This window comes from Nipponia nippon, unplaced genomic scaffold (assembly GCF_047370975.1).
Source record: "Nipponia nippon isolate SJK-2023a ecotype South Korea unplaced genomic scaffold, ASM4737097v1 scaffold_3, whole genome shotgun sequence".
NCBI classification, from domain to species: Eukaryota; Metazoa; Chordata; class Aves; order Pelecaniformes; family Threskiornithidae; genus Nipponia; species Nipponia nippon.
Window position 1 is genome coordinate 86,501,532 of NW_028262347.1, and position 21,248 is coordinate 86,522,779.

General features: G+C 40.2%; 1 protein-coding gene across 3 annotated transcripts in view; it reads left to right on the forward strand.

Annotated features, from left to right (window-relative positions):
* Positions 1-21,248, forward strand: part of PRKG1 (protein kinase cGMP-dependent 1) — a 513,542-nt gene that overhangs the window by 183,107 nt on the left and 309,187 nt on the right. For all 3 annotated transcript variants that reach the window (XM_087766550.1, XM_009466038.2, XM_087766551.1), the window contains exon 3: positions 11,471-11,584. In XM_087766550.1, the coding sequence (XP_087622676.1) occupies positions 11,471-11,584 (114 nt within the window). The remainder of the gene's footprint in view (positions 1-11,470; positions 11,585-21,248) is intronic.

The window sequence follows — 21,248 nt, forward strand, 5'->3', positions numbered from 1 at the left end:
AGGGACTTGTCACAGTTTCACCAGTTATGCCAGCAGGTTTGAGAGTCATAACTCTTCATGTCTTGCTTCATTTACCTTCCTCTTGTTAGATTTTATCTAACAAGCAAAAAGAGGTAAAAGCTTACTTTAGGGCTTTTTGTAAGTATGTTACAGATGACACTCCGCAGTGTTATTAATCTCAAGACTGACCAGGTACATCGAGCCTTGTGTTCAGTTCCCTGTCATTTGCAAAACTTTATAAAAGGTTGAGCTTTAAACTTCTGCTGCAGATGCCAGCTTAGAATGAAATAATTCTCGAAAATGTCGTCAAAGTTGTTTAGTCTTTTCCAGGGAGGCGTCTAAGGAAAAATCGTATTTTTCTTCATATTCAAAACACTCCTGCAACAATTTGCAATGTTGCCATGTTTTGGAACATGATTTAAAATTTGGCCAAATGTGCTTTTTTTTTTTTTTTTTCTCTCCCCCTTATTACAGTTCTTCTGTCAAAACTTACCCAAATTTGGGTGAGGGATAAACATATCAGGGCTTACAGTTCCCACATGTACATGGGCTGAGAAGCAGCACAGGCTCAGGGTGAGCTCTGGCTTGGTGAGGGCAGGGGATGCTGGGGAAAGGATACTGGGGTGGGGTGGGATATGGACCAAAGGGACTAAAACTGGTCTTTGCATCTTGCTGGGAAAGTGATGGAAAGTGGGACAGGGAAGGAAGCAGCCTGCTGTTGGTAGGAGCTGCTGGGTTAGCTCAGCTGGCAACGTTTGGTTATAAAAAGCCTACAGTTGCTGATGACTAGCTGTAATGCCACATCGCCTTTTTGTAACTTGATAACCATTGACCTTGTGATATTAATGACATCCCATTAAGGCAGATTACAGGTGCGCATCTCCAGACTTTGAAACGGCAGGCTAGAAATCCCTCCTATTATACAGCTCCAGAGTGAGCAAGGAGTGTAAGAGCATTGTTTCAGCTTTAACCCCCCTAGTTTTCTTATTTCTCCTCTTTGCCCCACCTGCAGATGTATTACTCTCTTCACATGGCTTGTGTTTGTGAGTAATCCATGCAGCTGTGTATAAGCAGGCTGTTGTCAGTAAAACCCTGGAGAAAATGAGCTTTCCGGAGAAGGAGACATTGGATAGCAGGGAAAGCCAAAGCAAGGCACTGCTTAAAGCTGCTGGCTACTTTCAGGGACAACTCGTCTCTATTTGGCATCTGCCACAGGTGAATGCCAGTAAGGCTGAGGCCAGTTGGTGGTGAAAAGTTTGGATTTAATAAAGCTCCCCGTTTGCTGAGCTGAAACTATGATTTACCAATGTGCTGAATATTTGAAAGCTATATTTAAAGATGGTAGAGTTAAGCTTTCAGAATACAAAGTGTATATGATAAGTATTGTTAAAATAAATTAAATTAAACTCAAAATTGGGTCTTTTCTATTGGACACTCCAAAGTGGGTGCTTCTGACCTTAATGCCCTTGTTGCTATGTGATGGGATAACTCCTGCTTCATCTCGGGCATGATTTTTTAAATATATTCAGTATTGTTCAGGAAAATCTACAGACCCATAGTGATATTTCCTAAAGAAAACTAATTGCAAATAATTATTCTGCCTTCAGAGCAAGGCTTGAATAGCATCCAATAAATAAAGCTGCAGTCCAAGTGTGAAAGAGCATGGACAAAACAAAATATTGAATAGTCATTCATGAATTCTGCAGTGAATCAAGTGGGAATTGCCCTCCCACCCCTCCTGTCATTTTGGAGTTGCGTGATGAAATCTGTATCCTAATGAACTTGTGAGCTCACACTGAACCTCGCTTTGTTGTTTTCCTAATTTCTGCAATATAAAGTGTTTTTATTTTTAAACCTTGCATGGAAGTGTAATAAACCATTACAGTACCCCTGGGAGAACCTGCCTTTTTTCTAAGGGTCTAGGATCTAAAAAGGGACCAATAATGTGAATAATGACAAAACCGATTATCCATGTCTGAAAGGCATTGCTAGCATATACAATTGAAAGTAAAGAATTAGGCCTTCCAGTTGTCTCCTGTTTATACCCAGGAGGAGAAATAGAGAAAGACAAGCTAGAAATGTTGCTGCCCCGTTCCTGATGTTAAAGGCTTTACTGGAAGACAGAAGAAAGTATATGTTACTGAAACCTGATGCTGTATAGAAATGCACTTTGGATTCTGAGATATCCTCTTAGATATTCTTCTATCTTTAAATAAGAAACTAAGGGACTGGTTTGGGCTTGTGAGTCATGGAAGACTTTGACTTGAAATAGGAAGTGGCTTTCCACCCATGCCTCTAGGCCAGGAGGAAAAAGAGAGAGTCGGTAACGTACTGCAAGAATTTTGCCCGTTATATAAATTACACACAGGCTGCCAGATTTCTCAAGTCAACTTAATCTGTTTTCTTCTGTGCCCGGAAAAAGAAAATGACCATTTAATTATTGGGAGAAAAAAATTATCCTACTAATTGAGAGAGTCACATTAGTGCAATTTAGTTTATAGTTTGATTTATTTGAGGAACATGGATGCAGTTGAGCCAGAGATGTTATTTAATGTTTAATTGGATGGACTCAGAGTGACAAGGCACCGAATGTCCTCATCAGTTTTCGTAAAATTGATCCTGCTTTGTTCATACGTGCCTCAATCATCTGTGTTTTTACTTTTCTCTGTTTACAATGACCTGTATTAACTTTGTATCCTGGGGAAGTTATGCAATAACTTCTAAGACCAATAACTTCTCAGGGCAAATGCTTATAAGAGCGTTTTTCAGATACAGACTATTTCCATTACTTCCTGAAATGCAGCCTCGAGGTGTGAACCATGCCCACTGACACCGGTCGTTTTATTTTCACTGCATCACCTGAGCACAGGATAGCGATACTGCGATCTAGGCGGACACCGCAAATGTGGGGCTGGGAAAGGAGTCAAGCCAGGAGCAATTAAATGTCAGCCTATTTTAAGAAGGGCTTTAAGAAAAAAAAAATAATGGATTTACTTTTAATATTGTTAATATTTGTCATTAGGAAATGTAATACTCTACAGCCACCACAGTTAAGACATACAGTGGCTTGGGAACAACCCCATGAATAATGCAGACCATTATCAGTCTGTGTTTTGAAACAAACAAAAATATTAACAAATCTCAATCGGACTGGCTCTGATGTCAACTAGCCACTTAGCAATTAAAGTTTTAATTGCTCCACAGTTAAATTTACAACTACAATGTAATTAGCACGTAGAGTTTAATTTGCCAAAGCATGGCTCTGGCCGAGGGTCCGAGGGCTCGGGGAATTGTGTTGGGGAGCAGGGCAGCAAGGGAAGCCGTTCCCTCTTGGATTTCATAGGAAAAGCTTCATTTCCCAAAGTCTTAGTGCATCTCCCTGAAATCATGCAAACCAACTCCAGTTTTCAAACTGTCTTGAGCTACAACCAAAAGCCATATGTATAAAACTGCAAAACTGGCTGTTTCAGAGCTTTCATGGAGCTGCCCTTGGCAGTTGGGTGCAAGATCATCCTGCTGATTTGAGGCTGCTATTTTTGTGACACACTCCCTTTTTTCAAAGCAATGCTTTACTGGTAGGAGCCTGGACTTACTTGTAGCTGCCGAAGAGGAGCATCATGCTTACTATGAGGCTTCTGTTCATTGTTCAGAGGAGTTGCATCTATTGGAGTTGAACAGTGCATTTAAGCACGAGTAATAGTGCAAACAATGTTCCAAGAACATATTAGGAGGCAGCAAGAATGGATGAATTTAGCTGCACCTACCACAAATAATTTTCTGTTTCCTCAGCTAATTTACAAGCTGCTAAGAAAAGTTGCGAGTTCTGTTTGACAAGTGAAAAAATGGATGGGAAAGAGGGCGAAGCGTTTGGCAATGTGGAAATTTTATGCCTAGGTGAATGGCATTTACATAAAAATTTTGTGCGAAGGAATGAGGATAAGGCTTTAGTTCATATTGTCCAGGAGGGTCACTGGGGAAAAAATAAACGTGGATAAAAGGGGAAGGTTGCAGGTCTTTGAATCCAAGGAATGAAGGTAGAAAATTTCCATCATAAAAATTTCTTATGCCAAAGGTGGGATGTGATTCAAATAACAGAGCCTGGAAAAAGAAGCAAAGAGCCTCCTGTTTAATTGAGACTTCTGAGCATCTGCCAAACCCAAAATATTTTGAATTATGCATGGTTAAACTGACTTCTGGCAGCTATTTCTGTTGGGAGCAGGCTGGTGGCTTCTGGAGGTATCATTCTGTTCTGTATCCTCACGCTGGTCACCTTCTCATGTTCATTGTGAGAAAGCCAAATGGATGGCGCTCTTTGAGCCAGAGAATTGATTCATAAAACTTGCCTTGCTGAAAGCATGTGTCAAAACCACTGATGTGATATGGCAAAGGCCTACTTGTCATGTCCCACCTGGGGAGGAGCAGGGAGGAGTGACCAGGATTCGCAAATCCTCTCGGCGTGGATTAAGGTGGGCCAACACTCAAGGTCCATGCACAAACACCAGCTTCAGTAGAAAGCTTTTATAGAGACAGAGATGGAGTACAAATATTCGATACCCACCAACCCTCTCACGATTATATCTACCCCAGCTATGCGGCTAAGCTATGCGACTTTATGGAAAATTGAGGTAGGCTGTGCAGTACTCTTAACTACAATTTATCAGCTTCATAACCTTAGGAGAAGTGAAAGAGAGAGAGAGGAAGAAAGAAAGAGGGAAGGAGAATCACCAGTCCTGGATCCAGCGTTGGACCTGCCAATGGGGGTATTCAGTGGAGAGAGCCCCTGAGAGAGAGCGAGAGTCCCTATTTATAGATTTCCGTCTCTGGACTTCTGGAACCTTCTCTTGTCCCAGTTTCAGGAGTGGTAGAGATACCCATAGAATTAAGAGGGGTGACCGGTCAGACCAAGAGGAGCGATACCAGGGCTGTCCCCCAGGCAGCAGGTGTGGGGGGGGCAGGAGGCTTCCCAGCCCCGGGGGGGTTGGGGCCGAGGCAAGGCTGCCCTGTCTCCACAGGGCTCCCTCCCTCACCCTCGCTCCAGGGGCTGCCCGGTCCTGGGTCCTAGCGACCGTCGCTCTGCATTGTGGTTTTAGCACCCAGGCTGTTTGAGACATCTCGTTGTTTTGCCCTAGCAGTTCTCTACACCATTTCACTGCTTGTAGGACCATTAATGAAATAACTCATCAGTCAGATGATATCGGGGCATATTTTGTCCGTGTGGGAATGGAGAAGAATAGGGACTTGAGGGGAATCCGAAGTATAGCCACCAAAATACAGATGCCAGCCTTTACTTTTGATAGGTCTTACATGCTAGAGAAGACACAGAGATTTTTATTTTCTTTTATGCTCTGTCTATATGAAAAATAACTTGCATTGTCCTCCATCAATATGGAATAGTTTCTTACAGCTGACATAAAAATGCATAGTTTGGATGCAAACTAAAGCTTCACAAAATCAGCTCAGCCGTAAATTAAATATCCGCGTTGAATTTAATAATGCTCAATATTTCAGCAGAAACGCAGCATTTTCCAGTCTTTTCTTCTTGCCTCGAGTAATGCATCACTTGCATTATTTAGTATTTGATTTACAGAGATGTCAAAGGAAGTTGCAAATTTATCTCCATTAACTGATCAATATTGTGTTGCATTTCTTTTGGTTTCTTCATCTGATTGATACATGAAAGAAAGCAATTTATTTCCTACATGGAAAACTGCACTGTGTAGGCTGCCAGCTAGGAAAAGAAAACAGGTAAAATTCCTTCTGTTTATAGCTGTGTTACACCCTTTATTTCCATGAGAGGTGAATTTGGCTCACGGTCTGGGGAGTTTATTGTTAGGTGTTTAATGTTCCAGCTTGCTTAATTACACAACAGGAGAATGAGAGACTTTCTCCAGTACAATAAATTGTAATTAAACAGCACATTTATTACTAAACCATACTGAAAGAGAAGCAGCCCACCCATATCTCTTCTCTTGCTGTAGTGTCAAAGATTGAATACCTTCGCCTTTCAATTCCAGCCTTCCTCAGGCTACTGTCCTGTTCAATCTTTCTTTTATGCACTTTGGAAAAAAATAGATCTATTTTCTCCTGCAGCCACTGAGATTGTCTAATGAAGTCTCTCGCGGACTGTTTTGTGGCTTGGTAGAAGAATACAGCTGTCTGAGGAGGATGGGGGAGCTGCTCAGCTCTGCTATCAGAAGCAATGCAGAGCTTTGGAAAAGGGGCGAAGGAGCAGCAGAGTTGGGCAGAGCCTTGTAGCTGGTGGTGGTGGACCAAGGCAAAGGTTACTCAAGTGGCTTCTTGCGCTCTGATCACCTCTTGAACCGGTCGGTTCATTCCTGAAGCTCTTCTATTCGGCTGTGTCCAGTGGTTGTGAAGCTTGAGATCAAGGAGCAGCTTGTTCTTGCAAGGGAGCCTTTCGAGGACAACCCTATGGCACCCTGTTAAAAACTAGGAGGGGCAGTGGGGAAAGACAGTGTACTTTAACCCAGTTACTTTAACCCAGTAACTTTAACTTGGGTTAATTGCGGTGCAGAGGTGGACCAGGCTGTGGTGGACTTTGTGCCCTGGGCTTAGCGCAGGGGCAGAAACGGTGCCATTGTGAGCTGCTGTTTGCAATAGTAATGCATCCCCAGTGCCAAGGCACTGCCTTTTGGTAGCAAGAAGGTCACTTGGGACTAACCGAGAGCTGCCATTCAGTCGCAAGGTGGGAATATAAAAGACAGCCTCGCTAAGGCATTGCTCGCCTTCCTATGAGTGAAACCTTCCTGTTGAAGAACGCTGTGGGTCTGCGTGAAGAGTTTCATCAGTGCTTTGCATGTACAGAGGTTACTTTCATGCTCAAACTGATTTAGGGAGGCTTTTCTGAAAAAACGTAATTTCTGTCATTGTCACATTATTGCGTTCCTTCTGATTGTTTCAAGTAGAAACAGGAGAAATTTTATAATAGCCATTTCATCTGTGAGTAGTAATTTTATATTCAAATTTGCAAAATAAGAAACAGGCGCTGGAATCAAAACACTTTAGCAGAACCAGTAGAAAATGCTTTTAAATGACTGCATATGGAATTCATATTCTTTAGCTTTCAAAAAAGCAAGTTTTAGTTTTGTTTTGACAAACGAGGCCTGTGCATCATTTCACATTATACTTCTGGAAGAATCGGGTTTTGTAGCAAGAAATGCACCCAGAGTCTTGTGTGTCTTCTCTGCAATCTATGCTTCAAACATCTTTACTAGGAATAAAACTAATTTGAATGCAAATGTTAAATGAGCATTTAAATAATTCTTGGTTTTATGTAAACAAAGCACTTTTAAATTGCTAAGCAGTTAAGAATAGTTATTGGTAACCGCCTCCAAATTTGAGCAGTTCCCATATAGAAAATCCTTATTGAATTAATCAAAACAAATGCTTGTTGTCTTTTTTTCTGACTAATATCCAACTCTACACCATTTTGGGTCATGAGAAATTTTAACTATAATATTTCACTTAATGTCAATGGCTTTTTGGGTTTGCTGTAAAACAGAAAGTATATTGAATTTGAGCAATTTGCTTGCCCAAGAATTTCCTGAAGCTTACAATTTTCTGCTCAACTCTGTAGCTGCTGCTTGAAACTCAAAGGTGACAGTGGGTGGGATAACTACATACGAATGTAAATAACGTCTTCCTTTTGGAAGCTGACTCCCTCTTCTGTAAGTGAAATTAGTTTGCTTTGGTTTTGTTTTTGTAGAACGTGATCTTACATATTCTTGCCTGTATCCACAATATTGTGCTGGGAAATATTCTCCATGCTTCTTAAATGAGCATTTTAATTTCATCACCAATATGCTTCTTGTATACTGGGGGAAATGGTTGATGCAGTAAAAAGGTCATGAAGACTGTAGTAAAATAATCTGTGCAATATTGTGTTTTCCATCTCAAATCTCGAAGTCCTTTGCCATAATCAGGCAGGAATTTGTCATCAAGGTACGGCAGCGAGAGCTCAATTTTGTACATGTGAAAAATAGGCTGTAAATTGATGGGAGCTGAGCTAATATTTTTGTGTATTATTCCAGTGAGCTCTTTCCAACCCCAAGGCAGTCCTTTCCAGCATCGTCACTCCCTTGTGGGGATTTTCATCTCCTCTTACTTTTAACCCTTGGAGACCATCTGTGGATGATGAAGCATTGACTTGTAATCATGCATGATCATGAATGAGCCACTTAATTTTTTAATACGGTGAGAAGTGCCTCCCCCCAAAAAAACCGCACTGAGATGTAAGAATCAGAACCCAGCTGCTTATTTTTAAGTCCTTATAAGAAAATAAATGGGATATGGGAATATATGTAGCTTTCTTACAAAGATGAATGGTCAGCACGGATTGCTTTGGGAAGCAACAGATGACATCTTGAGCAGTGAGACGAATCTCAAACCAGTTTTGAATACTGTGATCTATTTGTGCATTACTGTTCTGATTTGGCTGTCTTTTCTCTGGAACTGATTACGACTCCATGAGATAAAAGTGAGGTAAACTCATTCCCTTTGCAGATATTTGTTGTAGAGCTTTTTGCAGAAATATCCCCATTTCAGCTCTGATGAAACTCAGTTCTATTAAAAAAGAAATGTATTCTTCAAAATCATTTAGGAGTCTCTGAAGTGTGTAAGGCACCAGTAAAGGTTGATTTTGCTCATTCTTGAGATAAATGTCTGGTTTTGTGCTTCATATTAGATTGATACTTACTATGAACAAATTAATCAAACATTTATAAAAATAATAATAAAAAATAAATTTACTTTTAAAGGAAAGTTAGCCAATACAAGGAATAGAATTGGGGTCCGTTTGAAGCTAACAATAAATTAGCAACCTCAGAATTTCATTTTCAGGGTTACTTATTCGCCCTGAAGTATTACATTGCATATTTTAGTATTTCTGTGATGGCTTTACTGTGTTAATATAGGTGAATGCATTCTTGGCAGACCTTTGATGGGTGCTAACTGTGCAGTCTCAATGGCTAGTATTAATACTCAACATGACGGATGCCGTATCCTTATAGTCCCCTTTGCCTTTACACATTGCCATCCTGTGTATTTCTCCCTGCCACGATGGGAGCCGCAGAACTGTGCATGCTGCGACTGCCAGCCCGCTGTAAGTGGCCAGCGTTTCCCAAAGGAAATGGCATTGTGTCCTCCTTATATATGTGTGTGTGTGGATATATCTCTGTATCTATGTACTTGTATCAGTAATCAATCATAAGTTTATTTGCTGTTTTACTAGTGATAATTTTAGAGAGACTATTAATATTGAAATCTATACTTGCTTTCTGGTAGTAATTTTATAGTAGCATTATATGTGTGTGTATATATACATAAGTAGACACACTTCCTTATTAGTAGTAACTTGTAATATAGCAATTTTAATAAATACCACCCCCCGCCAATGGTCTGTGCTTCTGTATTACAGAATACACTGCTGCAATCTTTACATACCCACAGGCCAGGTAACCTTTAGGTCATGACATTTATCAAACAGTAATTTTTAGTTTCATAAATAACAAGATTTCTTTTTTATTTAATATTTTTAATCAACAATAGATCTTGATCTGTTTCACCAGACAATGTAAGGCCCCTCTCTCTCCAAAATACTTTGTGCCCTTTAAAGGCACCCTTTAAAGTTGGCTTTGCCTTAATAAAGTACCTTCTTCCATTCACCTCTATATAATGTTACCCTCTTTCTTTATTCTGCTATGGAAATATTTGAAGTTTTCTGCACAATTTGAATTACCTTGTTATGTGTCTAGTAGGTATATGGTGTCTAAGCTTATTTCAGAGTCTTCAAAGTTTGATTTTTCTTGTTGGTGTGTCGTTTCTAGCATGGCTAGACTGGAGTCATTCTTGCTTTGAGGTGTGTTGTGGGTATAGTGGTGTAGATCTACACGTGGATACATAGGGCTGACAGAACTGTGTTTTAGAGTGTATATATTATGTAGGAGAAGTTTCTATTTGTGAAGGTGGTTTTGCTTTGTGGTGAGTACCTCTGGATTCCCTCTGCAGGAGGTAGGGTTGTATAATCTCTTTTGAGATTAATTGGCGTTATTAATTTTTGCAAGCGTTTGAGGCCCAGTTTGGTATCAAAAATATATATATATTTTGGGGCATCTACCACCTCTCTGGGCAGCCTGTCCCTATACATATCTCTCTCTCTCTCTCTCTCAAATATTTGGACATAAAAATGCAGATAGGACAAGGATTTTAAACTAAAGAGTGTAGATTCAGACTGGATATAAGGAAGAAATTTTTTACAATGAGGGTGGTAAAAGACTGGGGTGGGTTGCCCAGAGAGGTGGTAGATGCCTCATCCCTGGAAACATTCAAGGTCAGGTTGGATGGGGCTCTGAGCAACCTGATCTAGTTGAAGATGTCCCTGCCCATTGCAGGGGGGTTGGACTAGATGACCTTTAAAGGTCCCTTCCAGCCCAAACTATTCTATGATTCTATGAGATAGCTGTAAGACGGGTAAGAGCCAGTAAGTGCTGACCTTCCCTCTTGCCACGTACAGACCCACAGAGAGCAAGTCAGTGATGACCTGGGGGCTGGTGTAGCAGGATCCCTTAACCATCCACTTCCCAATTTGGGGTGAGAGGAGGCTTTTTAGTGACTGATAACATTTGAAATTCTCACTTTTCTGTCTTGCACTTTTTGTTGCAGCCTAAATGGTGGTCGCAGGCACGATAACCCCACGTTCCCCGCCATGCGTGTACTCTGCTTCTTTTCGTGGCACCACTTTTGTGCGTGCACGAGGTGGTGGGGCCGTCTTAAATTCCTTCCCTTCTCCTGGCTCTTGTTCCTCAGATGTCCTTTGAAACCCTGAGACTGGCCCTGTGCTGCTTTCTTTCCATTCAACCTTTGCTTTTAAATTCCCCTCCCATGTCTCCTCCTGTTGCAGTATTGGTAAGCAGATAAAGCAGACTTGCTCTCATATGATGAAATGTTCAAAAAGGAAAGGTACGCTGAGATGGGAATTAAATAATGGCCATGGGTCAAAGTAATTTTCCTTTTGATAATAGCTGTGTTATTCATGGATGAGTGTTCTCGGGGATTAGTTTCTCAGTGAAAATGAGCAAAATTACTCCGTGGTTTTCATGTGTGGTGTTAAAGACTGAAATCTTTTCCTTTTTTAACATAAAAATTGGAGAAAATTTCACCTGAAAGTGTAATACATGAAACAAAGTTCACACTGAGCTTAGTGTACTAGTATTTCCTGACTGTACAGATATTCCTCTAAGAAAACTCAAGCGTTGAAAGCTTATATATGCAAAGGTGGTTTTTAACCTTTTTCTGTGTTTATTCACTCTCCTTCATAATACATTTAATTGGTTTTCAAGTTGTAGGACTCCTGGTGGTTTTTTTCACAGTATAATCGAATACATTTTAAAACGTAAGTCTGAAAGAACTTACTTTCCCTTTTAAGATGGTCTTTTTTTTTCTTTCTTTCTCACAGATGGGAAGGTTGAAGTGACAAAAGAAGGCGTGAAGCTGTGCACCATGGGACCTGGCAAAGTCTTTGGGGAGTTAGCCATCCTCTACAACTGCACCCGAACAGCAACTGTCAAAAGTAAGATCATTTGTGAACTTTGATATTGCCTTGGGATTTGATTGGGAAGTAGGGTTCTTCTCATCTCTTCTTTGGAGCTGCAGCCTCTGTTAGATGTTCCGCTTTCTTAATTAATTAAACTCTTTATGGCATGGATTATAGTATAGAATTTAGCCACTGTGAGCAGGAAGAAGACGGAAAAGAAGTGCTTCACTGGATTGTTTGGCTCAGGTTTGTTCGTGGAGGGAAATCTCCTATATTAATAGAGCAGTTGATGCTACCTTATATATATGAGCCTGTAGCTAATACCATAGCTTTTCTTATGATTCCTGCTGAATCTCATGATATGGGCGTTGCTTAGAAGACCATATCTGACCCTTGTTAAGTGTAAGTCTTCAAGGGGAACTCTGTAAGTAAAGCTTATGTATTTTTTCAGGACAAGTCATTGTTTTCCCCCTAAACTGACTAAACAAAATGGGGGAAAAAAACCTGGATGGCACTGATCTCCTGCTCTAAGTATTTGGCGCTTCTCCTGTAATCTGGTTTCTTTTATGAATGTTTTGGAGAAAAGCCTGGGTTGTACAATAAGTAGAGGGAAATCACATTGCTATGTACAACATAAATATGTTTTTATTTAAATTCAGATTAATAGTTGAGATTTAGAGTACATGATATCACAGTCCTTCTTGATCTTGAGGGATAAGAGTTTATGGTGACATCGTAAACAGAGAGATTTTATAGGAGATGATAAATAGTTCTGTGGTATAAGATGCTGTGGGGGAGAAGTTAGAAGGGTACAGATGGGATAGAATAATACAAAGACAAACAAGTGGTACCAATATAATGAGGTACATGAGTCCCTGTTCAGAAGAAAGCCTTTTACAAATACCTAATTTTGCTTCAAAAAGAGAGAGAACAAATGGGCAGAAATGACAAAACAGGAAAAGATAACTAGATTTTTTGTGAAGAACATGCTTTTCTCCATAATGCTAAAGAATGTGACTGATGTACTCTATTTTTACCTGCACAAACCTTGCCTTTTTACCAGTACTGTTTATTGCAGGTAGATCCTTGGCTACAACATAGTCATAGAATCATAGAATCATAGAATCATAGAATCATAGAATCATAGAATCATAGAATGCTTTGGGATGGAAGGGACCTTTAAAGGTCATCTAGTCCAACCCCCCTGCAATGGGCAGGGACATCTTCAACTAGATCAGGTTGCTCAGAGCCCCATCCAACCTGACCTTGAATGTTTCCAAGGATGAGGCATCTACCACCCCTCTGGGCAACCTGTTCCAGTGTTCCACCACCCTCATTGTAAAAAATTTCTTCCTTATAGCTAGTGTGAATCTACACTCTTTAGTTTAAAACCATTACCACTTGTCCTATCACTACTGGCCCTGCTAAAATGTCTGTCCCCATCTTTCTTGTAGGCCCCCTTTAAGTACTGAAAGGCTGCAATAAGGTCTCCGCGCAGCCTTTTCTTTTCCAGGCTGAACAACCCCAGCTCTTTCAGCCTTTCCTCACAGGAGGGGTGTTCCATCCCTCTGATCATTTTTGTGGCCCTCCTCTGGACCTGTTCCAACAGGTCCATGTCCTTCCTGTGCTGAGGACTTCAGAGCTGGATGCAGTGCTCCAGGTGGGGTCTCACCAGAGCAGAGTAGAGGGGCAGAATCACCTCCCTCGACCTGCTGGCCACGCTTCTTTTGATGCAGCCCAGGATATGGTTGGCTTTCTGGGCTGCGAGAAAGTCAGTTCATCAGTGACACAGCTTATGCTTCGGAGTAGTCCAAATGATTAGTAAATGCTTCGGAGTAATCCCAAATGATATAGCAAATGTGCATATTGCACAAGTTGCACCCAGCCCCACAGAGACAGCCCCAGCCCCAGAGACCTCCAGGCTGCTTCAGACAGTGTGTTGTGCTGCTCTTCTATAAGATGCTCTATCTCCTTCCCCCTAGTCCACCAAGGAGAATATGAGCATGAATGGGAAGCGGGTCTTGATCCACCCTCTCCTCCCCATACCTTCCTGCCCTGTAGTTGCATTATCCATGTAGCCGTACAGCCTGTTTTTCTGTCCACTTAAAGGTTTGGGGGATTGGTGGTGGCGATGAATTCAGATAAGCTGCAGGCTTATGTGATAATACAGTTATATAAAGTTGGAAAGAGGGGGACATGGTCGAATCTTAGAAAAGGAAATGAGTGGATGGTTATTGTTTAGTTCCTCTTAGAAATGCAGTGCTAAAAAGGTCCTGATCCAATGGTACCAGGAGCACTACATCATGTAATCCTGCATAGTCACACTGTTCTTGTGTTGTGTCCATTTCAACCTGTTTGTACAAGTGACTCCAATAGGAAATAATACTGGCAGCAGTTTTTACTATCAGTTTTGCTATTACTTGCTTTTTCATCTACTAAGTCTCTTCTCTTGAGCAAACTTCCAGATTGCCACTTGGCACTTAATTTTACCGAATCCTTTTTTCCTGGTTAAATTGGGGGCAGTAGTAAGGTCACTGCTGTAATCGTCCTCAGAGAGATCTTTCTTCAAGAAAGAGGCGTCTTCATTCGTTGTTATACTCTGTTCCTTTCCCACCGGCATCGTAAAATTATGATAATTATGCATCTTCTTCTGCTGGCAGCTATCGGGCATGTAATCTTGTTTCCAGCACCAGCAAGTGACTTTTAGGTATTTTCTCTCTCATGACTGCACAAGTAAGTAGCAGTTGTGATTGTAATTGGTTTTATATCCTTTCAAGTGCAGTGGCACGCAAGGTCACAGCTTGACTTTGGGGAACCGTTTCAGCTAGACCTAACTGAACAGAGGTCTGGGAGGTGTGCGGATCAATTTAGGGCACATTACTGACTTCAATAGTTGCCGCTGCTGCTAATGGACAGCTTCAAACATCTGTTTGTTCTTTTGACTAAATGATAAATAAATGTTATAAATCTCTAGAAAGGTGAATGCTAGTAAATATTCCATTAAGTCTGATGACAACTTTGATCATTACAAGGTTTATTTCAGAAGAAATGAACAGTTGATAATTGTAATGAGAATAGACACCCAGTCAATATTGATGCTGGAGATGGTGAAGATATGTCAAGGGGCTTCATCCAACTTTCATTTAGAGAAACACTTTAAGCCAGGGCTCCCCAATTTTCAGGAGATAGATTTCCATTACCTCCAGAGTGTCAGAAGTGGTTTTTGATGTGCCTGCCAGTACTTCATTACAAGGACGTTAAGTATTTCTTTTTGAAAAATGAAGTTGCGGCAAAGACGCAATGAAGGATGCATTATGATAGTGTGAAGCTCAACAGTGCCTTTGGGCTGTAATGATGTGTCAGCTGTGTTGACATCTCTTGCTGTAACTCGTTTGTATGTGTGCTCTTGCTTTGGCCTTGTAAATAATAAAGTTTTTAGTGTCATTACTCGCTGCATTAGTCTACACGGGCACTTCAGCTGGTGCTCACTCTGTAGGAGATTGCAAACTCAGCATGTGATCCAAATATTAAAAATATGCTGGGTTTTGTTGTTGTTTTTGTTTACCTCTGCTCTGGCTGACTACTTTCTCCCTGTAACTCGCTGCCACCTATGTAGGTTAATAACAGGCTGAAATCTCTGCCTTGGTTGCCTATTAGCACCAAGGCAAACGTCGGTGCACAAGTGACTTGCTGCGGTTGGGAGCCTGCTGCCCTTCTCTTCCAGTCCGTGGGTATAGCGTTAGTGCAAGAGTCTAGTGACAGTAAAGGAGGCTGGACAAGAGATGTGCAGGTGCACCTTGGCTCTACCCACACCACCCAGCTCAATATTAGACTCCGTTAATTAGGAATCTTTCCTGTACACCAAGAAAAGATTTTGTCTTGCTCATTGACAAGCAAACAGGATTTCCAAGTGTGTTATCGCAGGAGTCTGAAAGAAGCAAAAATGTATTAAAATTCAAATGTGGTTTTGTTTATTAGTAACATGGGTGATAGAAGGAACTATGAGATGTCAGAAAAAAACCAAAAAGGACAAAAAAGACCCCAGTTGAATTCAGTTTGTGTATAAAACTTTGTAATTCTTCATTTGATAGCACAACAGATCTTCATAGTATGTGGAAATTTATTTGCTGTTAATATTGTGCAGTAGTTCTCATTCCTCTTAAAGAATAATCTGATGAACAGAGTTAAGTAGTATTTTTGCAGGCAGTTTTGGGGAGCACTGATTTTGTGAAAGGAATGAATTCTTCATGCACTAGGGATATTGTATTTATTTGAGAGGTGGCCTTAGCATCTGAAATTATATTCTCTTGGGGGCAAAATTCTAATAAAAACTTCCCACAAAAACATCTTGATGCAAGGCTGCGGGTTTCAGTGGAGTTATGCTCAACACCAGTCCATGTTTTTAAGAAAACAATATTAGTGAAAAAAAGAAGGCACAAGCTGAAGTTGTTAAACTGTAAATTATGTAAACCTTTTTTTTAGTGAAACTAAGGGTGTCCCCTCAAAAGCCAGCACAAGAGTTTCTCAAGCTTCTCTGCTTATCAGCAATGCTAATGGTACAAAACTCAGTGCCGCATAGCGTGATTAAGGCAGTATTTTTTCAATTTGATGCCAAGCTTGGTTGAGTTTGAATTTTCAACTACTGTTTTTTTTTTTTTAATGGAGTCCTATGGAAATAATTCCCTAGCTTGCTAGCTGCAGCTCCAGAAATTACCCTAACTTTACAAGGAGCTTGGTAACGTGGATAATTTGCAATATAAATAAAGCAACAGTCAGTTGCCAATTAAAACTGCAGAGACTCATTAAAAGCCTTTGAGAAGGATGTTGCGTTCATATGTTCTCTTTAGCAATTATGGGAGCTCAGGTAAAGTTTGTTCAGCTCTTCTTAAAACAATCACATATGTCAGAAAGAAGTTGACTTTAGATACTCAGCCATTTGATTAAAAACTTTCTGATATTACTTATAGGTATGAAACCCAGGTTGGCCAAGCCAGAGATGATCAGGTCGCAGATAAGTCTGGTGTGCCTAGTAGGGGATAAATGTATATATCCCTGGAGAAAGTAATTTAAACCCTCCCTTGCACTGCCTGTATTTTTTTTCTGACCTTTATGGTTTTTGCCAGGTAATGTGACAAAGTAGAATAGGATTATTCCTCCAAGGGAAAGACAACAGGAGAAAATGATGTTGAGGAGGATAACAGACAACATGTAGCAGAACTTTTTTTCCCTTCTTCTTGTTCAGTAGGCAGGAGCATCTTCAGTATGGTATCTCTATGGCTCAGGAGATACAAGCATAGGGAGGTCCTGGCCATGCAGCACAGGGCAGTGAAATTTTAACCAAGAGACAGTCTAATCAAAGAGAGAATAGTCTGAGATGGGAAGAGCAAAATGAAGAATTCATACAACACCTGGATTCGTTGTGTACCTGAAACATCAACAGGCTTGCTGACCTCAATGGCAAAAATAAGAGCTGGTTATGGAAACAGGGCAAAAAAGAGGAAATAGGGAATGATTTATCTTGGCGTGTATTGACACTTCCTGGATTATTAGTTATTTTTAAACAGTAAGGAGTACAGTGGCATGGTGTAGACAGGAATGACCAACCATGGAAAGTTTCAGTCCAAGGTCGGGCATGCTGTGTCCTGCCTGGTGGCATGCAGGAAAGCACCCACCTGACACAACCCTGGTGTGAAATGGTATGTTGTCATTCTTCTCTACACATACATCTTTTCTGAGTGAAAATAAGAAGGTCCAGAAGCCAGGCTATGTACTTGATGGACAAATTCTGGTACAGTTTGGGGCATTTCAGGTGCTGCAGCTTGCTGTTGACTGTAGAAACCAGCCAAGGCAGCTCATTCCTTTGAACTGTGCTTTTCATATGGGAAATGGAAATAATATGACTGAGCAAAAGAAAATCAATCTGGATTTGGTTTTGGATGTGGTTAAGTATCAAGTCAGTGCTAAAACTGGTTTCCTTCCCATACAGTGATTTTTTTTTTCATCTTGGTGCAGTTCTGCTGCCTCAAGATTCCAGTCACCGCATCAATTACAAGAGCTGTGGCAATGCTGACTATCTGTACAAAAGCTTTAAGGTTATTGCTTATCCTGACCTTTGTTTTGACTTATTATTTTCAATCATGTGAACTTCAGCGGGTTTCTGGTAGTGCAGCAAAGCTGAGCAAAATATTGCAAGCAAGGTACCATCAAAAATAATTGGCAGGGGAAAGAGACATGTTTTCCAATGATGAGTGAGAATGATGCTGATGGTCTTACAGAGAAAGCTGGTTCAGGGAGCTACGAGGCTGTGAAGGAGCAGATATGGGGCTACTTGGTGGTCTATTTGTAAGCAGCACTTTGCTGCTTTGCATTTTGAAGAGGTCATGAGCTTGCAGAACTACATTGCATATACTTTGTTTCTCCCATTTCTGCGTGTGACCTTCCCCCCCCCCCCAGCTGTGTGCATATTGGCTTTTGATTATTATTTCAGGATTTTTTGGACAGGAGGGTTTGATCCTTACTGCTTCAGGAGTTTGAGGAACACAGGCTTTCACCACTGAGAAGTCTTTAGTATAGAAAGTTACCAATCCTATCTGGCAAATAGATGCTTTCTGCTATACATTACATTTTCTACCCCTGGTAACACAGAAGGAGAGGTAGTGTCTTATTCTGACTTAAACGCTATGCCCCAAAATTTGAAAGTTTCAGTCTTTGTTCTTTTTTCCCCCTTTCAGTGTTTCTAACATAAAAGGTCTGAAAGAAAAGAAAATCCCATATAACCAGTTCCTAAGAATCATGAGACTGAAATAAAAAATTACTTCTAAATAAGGAAGGTGCAAGCTCTGGCAACCTATTATTTGATTCTCTGAAGAAATGCTTTATCTTTCCCATTTTATTGGATCGGTGTTTTAATTTCAAGGCTACTGTGTTGAAACACACTGAAGTTCCTGGGTTAGGAGCAACTGCAATTTGAGCTGAAGAACAAGTGAGGGATGAGTGCAGCTGCTATGTGACTCTGCTGGGTTATAAAGCACTGGCCCTGCCTCCAGAAATAGTCAGTGTGGATTTTTCTTTCTTTGATTTGAGCTGTTATTAAAAACAGGAAATCCGTAGCTCTTGCTTGCTGCTTTCTTAAATGCCCTCATCGTTGGAGTGTTTGTGTTGCCTTTGTGCTGGAAAAAATCTGCCTTGTCTCTCAAAGTCTTTTAGTTAGTGCTTTTAATTCAAATGAACTTTTTTCTTTTTTCCTTTTCTTTGGAATTTGTTTGGTTTTTTTGTTAACAATACGGTTTGTTTAGTTTGCCTGCCTTCAGCATCTTCAGCATTTTGTCAGTCTTTTCAGGGTAGAAAGTGTTGCAGTTTAGCGTTTTTTTCCTTACATCTTTTTACGTGGCTCATTTGACTGGAATTGTTTGTTTTCTTCTTTTACCTTTTTTTTAAACTGAATGTTTGTTTATCTTTTTTTTTTTTCCCCTATAAAACTTATTCTAGATTAGTTTTGTCACAGTGCTTACCCAGTACCCGGAGTTTTCCCCTGGGTCCCTATAGTTGGTTTAATATTGCTGTTACCTTTATTGGCTCACCTGCAGATGCTTCAGAGGAGAGACATCGATGTGAGTTGTCTTTTCTAGCAGCGCTCATTAGATCAGAGAGGCAGAAAGCGGTGATGACTTCTGGAGCCAGTTGAGCGATTTTGCTCAGTGAAGACACTGCGGTCTGTCTTGGAGGCAGGAATGGAAGAAAGATGCTAAAGCGTGGTGGATGGCTTTTATTGGGAGTCTGTGAAACATAACATTCCTGTAAAATCAAAGAGAAACTTCTTCGGTATTTTGGTGTGCATGCCAATGTGTTGGAAAGAGGGCAGGAAACAAATGCAGCAGCATCCCATGAATCTCTTAGTTCTCCTCTCCTTATTTAGATTATTTCCTAGTTAATTGTAGAATAGCTTGAATGTTTTAGTCTTGGAGTACTCGTTTTCTGTAACTCTTCCTTCAGCACCTACTTTTAAGTTTTAGAAAAGGTATTATAAATTAGTGCCTGGAAAACTTACGAATCAATTTAAGTTAAGAGACACCATTAGGAATGAGACTTGAAAACTTTTTGTAGGTAAATTTACAGAATGGAGCAAGGAGAAGACTTGAATGCTAGTTTTATTTTCTAATGAGGTTGAATACCTGGAGAAATAAAGGTTTGTAAAACTACTCAGCCCAGTAAAATTCTTGAACAGTGTTCATCACACATGCTGTCAAGAGCAGCTCCCGTATAACACCTGGAGGTTTAGGCATTGTGTGCAATTCTAAGGCTGGTCTGCTACATGGTAAAGCTGGAGTGGAGGGAGTGATTCAGCCCAAATGTAGGTGTGGTAGCCAGGTAGCCTGGCTGCCCTCTGGAAAGCCATGAGTCCCCTGTAGACCCTGAGCCGTATCTGTTTGTCCCTGGATGATGTCTGGGGTAGACTGCAGATCTACAAAAAGCTGTGAATAGCTGCATTCAGGCCACTGAATATAGTCTCACAGTCTGGGATCGTATTCTGCATATAACATGTTCCTGTTGCACAGAATAACCTTCCTCTCCTTCAGATACATAAAATTATTTAAAACTCAATAGTATGAAACAATTTTATTATAGGAAAAAGCTTTCAGTGTAAGTCCACATTTAAAAACTATATAGACCTGTTTGCCAGAGCTCAGAATGATGTATTTGTTGTGTCTGATACAGAAGAAGTATGGTCATCATGCAGGGGGAATGAAGCACTTGAGTTGTTTTTAAATACTCCTGAAAATAATTTTGTTGATATTTTTCATGTTGTTTTAATTGCGGAGTTGGATAATCTGAGAAACCATCACAGTTAAACACATTTAGAAGTAGATTATGACTTTCTCCATGCAACCCTTGAAGAAGTAGTTAATATTAACAGCAGCTGTAAAACAATTACTTCACAAGAGCTTCCTTTTCATCCCCTTTTATGCATGTCTCTGAAAACGTTACTGATGCATGAAATATGGCTAGTGCAGTTTTGATAAATGAGAGGACTGGACTTTGCTAATGAGAGTAAACCTTCGCTTTGAGCAGAGTTTGATAAACAAGAGAATGCAGTAGTAATATAAATTAATAATTTTATAATTAATAATAAATGCTAATAATAATTTATAATTAATAATAAATTAATATACATTTGCCATTTATATTAATTTATGGGCTCAACAATATATGGTGTTTTCTCAGACTACATTGAAAGAGACTGCACAGGGTCTGGTTTTGACTAGCCAATATACCAAAGTTTCTTGTTTTAGACTATTTCCTGGTACTAATTGTGGAACAAAAAGCTGCTTGGTACTAAAACAGACACAGAAATGATCAGTTTGTGTTTCAGAGCCAAAGCAAGCATCCCCTTTTGTTTTCTAAAGGCACTTTAGAAGATGCTTGATGAAATGAAATCACCCCATGCTGCCTTTCCTGGTGTCCATAAAAACATAGTTTTTAAAGATATTTTTACCCTTCGCATTTCAGAGTTTCTTTCTGAGTTACAATGGATTAATTTTAAATATTTGATTATACCTTTCTGTATTGGAGGAGTTGCTCTTCCCTATATTTGAAGTCCATCGCTTTCAATAAACTTCCATTAAGGTGATCTTAAAACAAATCTCCCACCAGTAAGCTCAAATACATAACTAGTCAGTAAATGTTACTGCAATTTATGTTG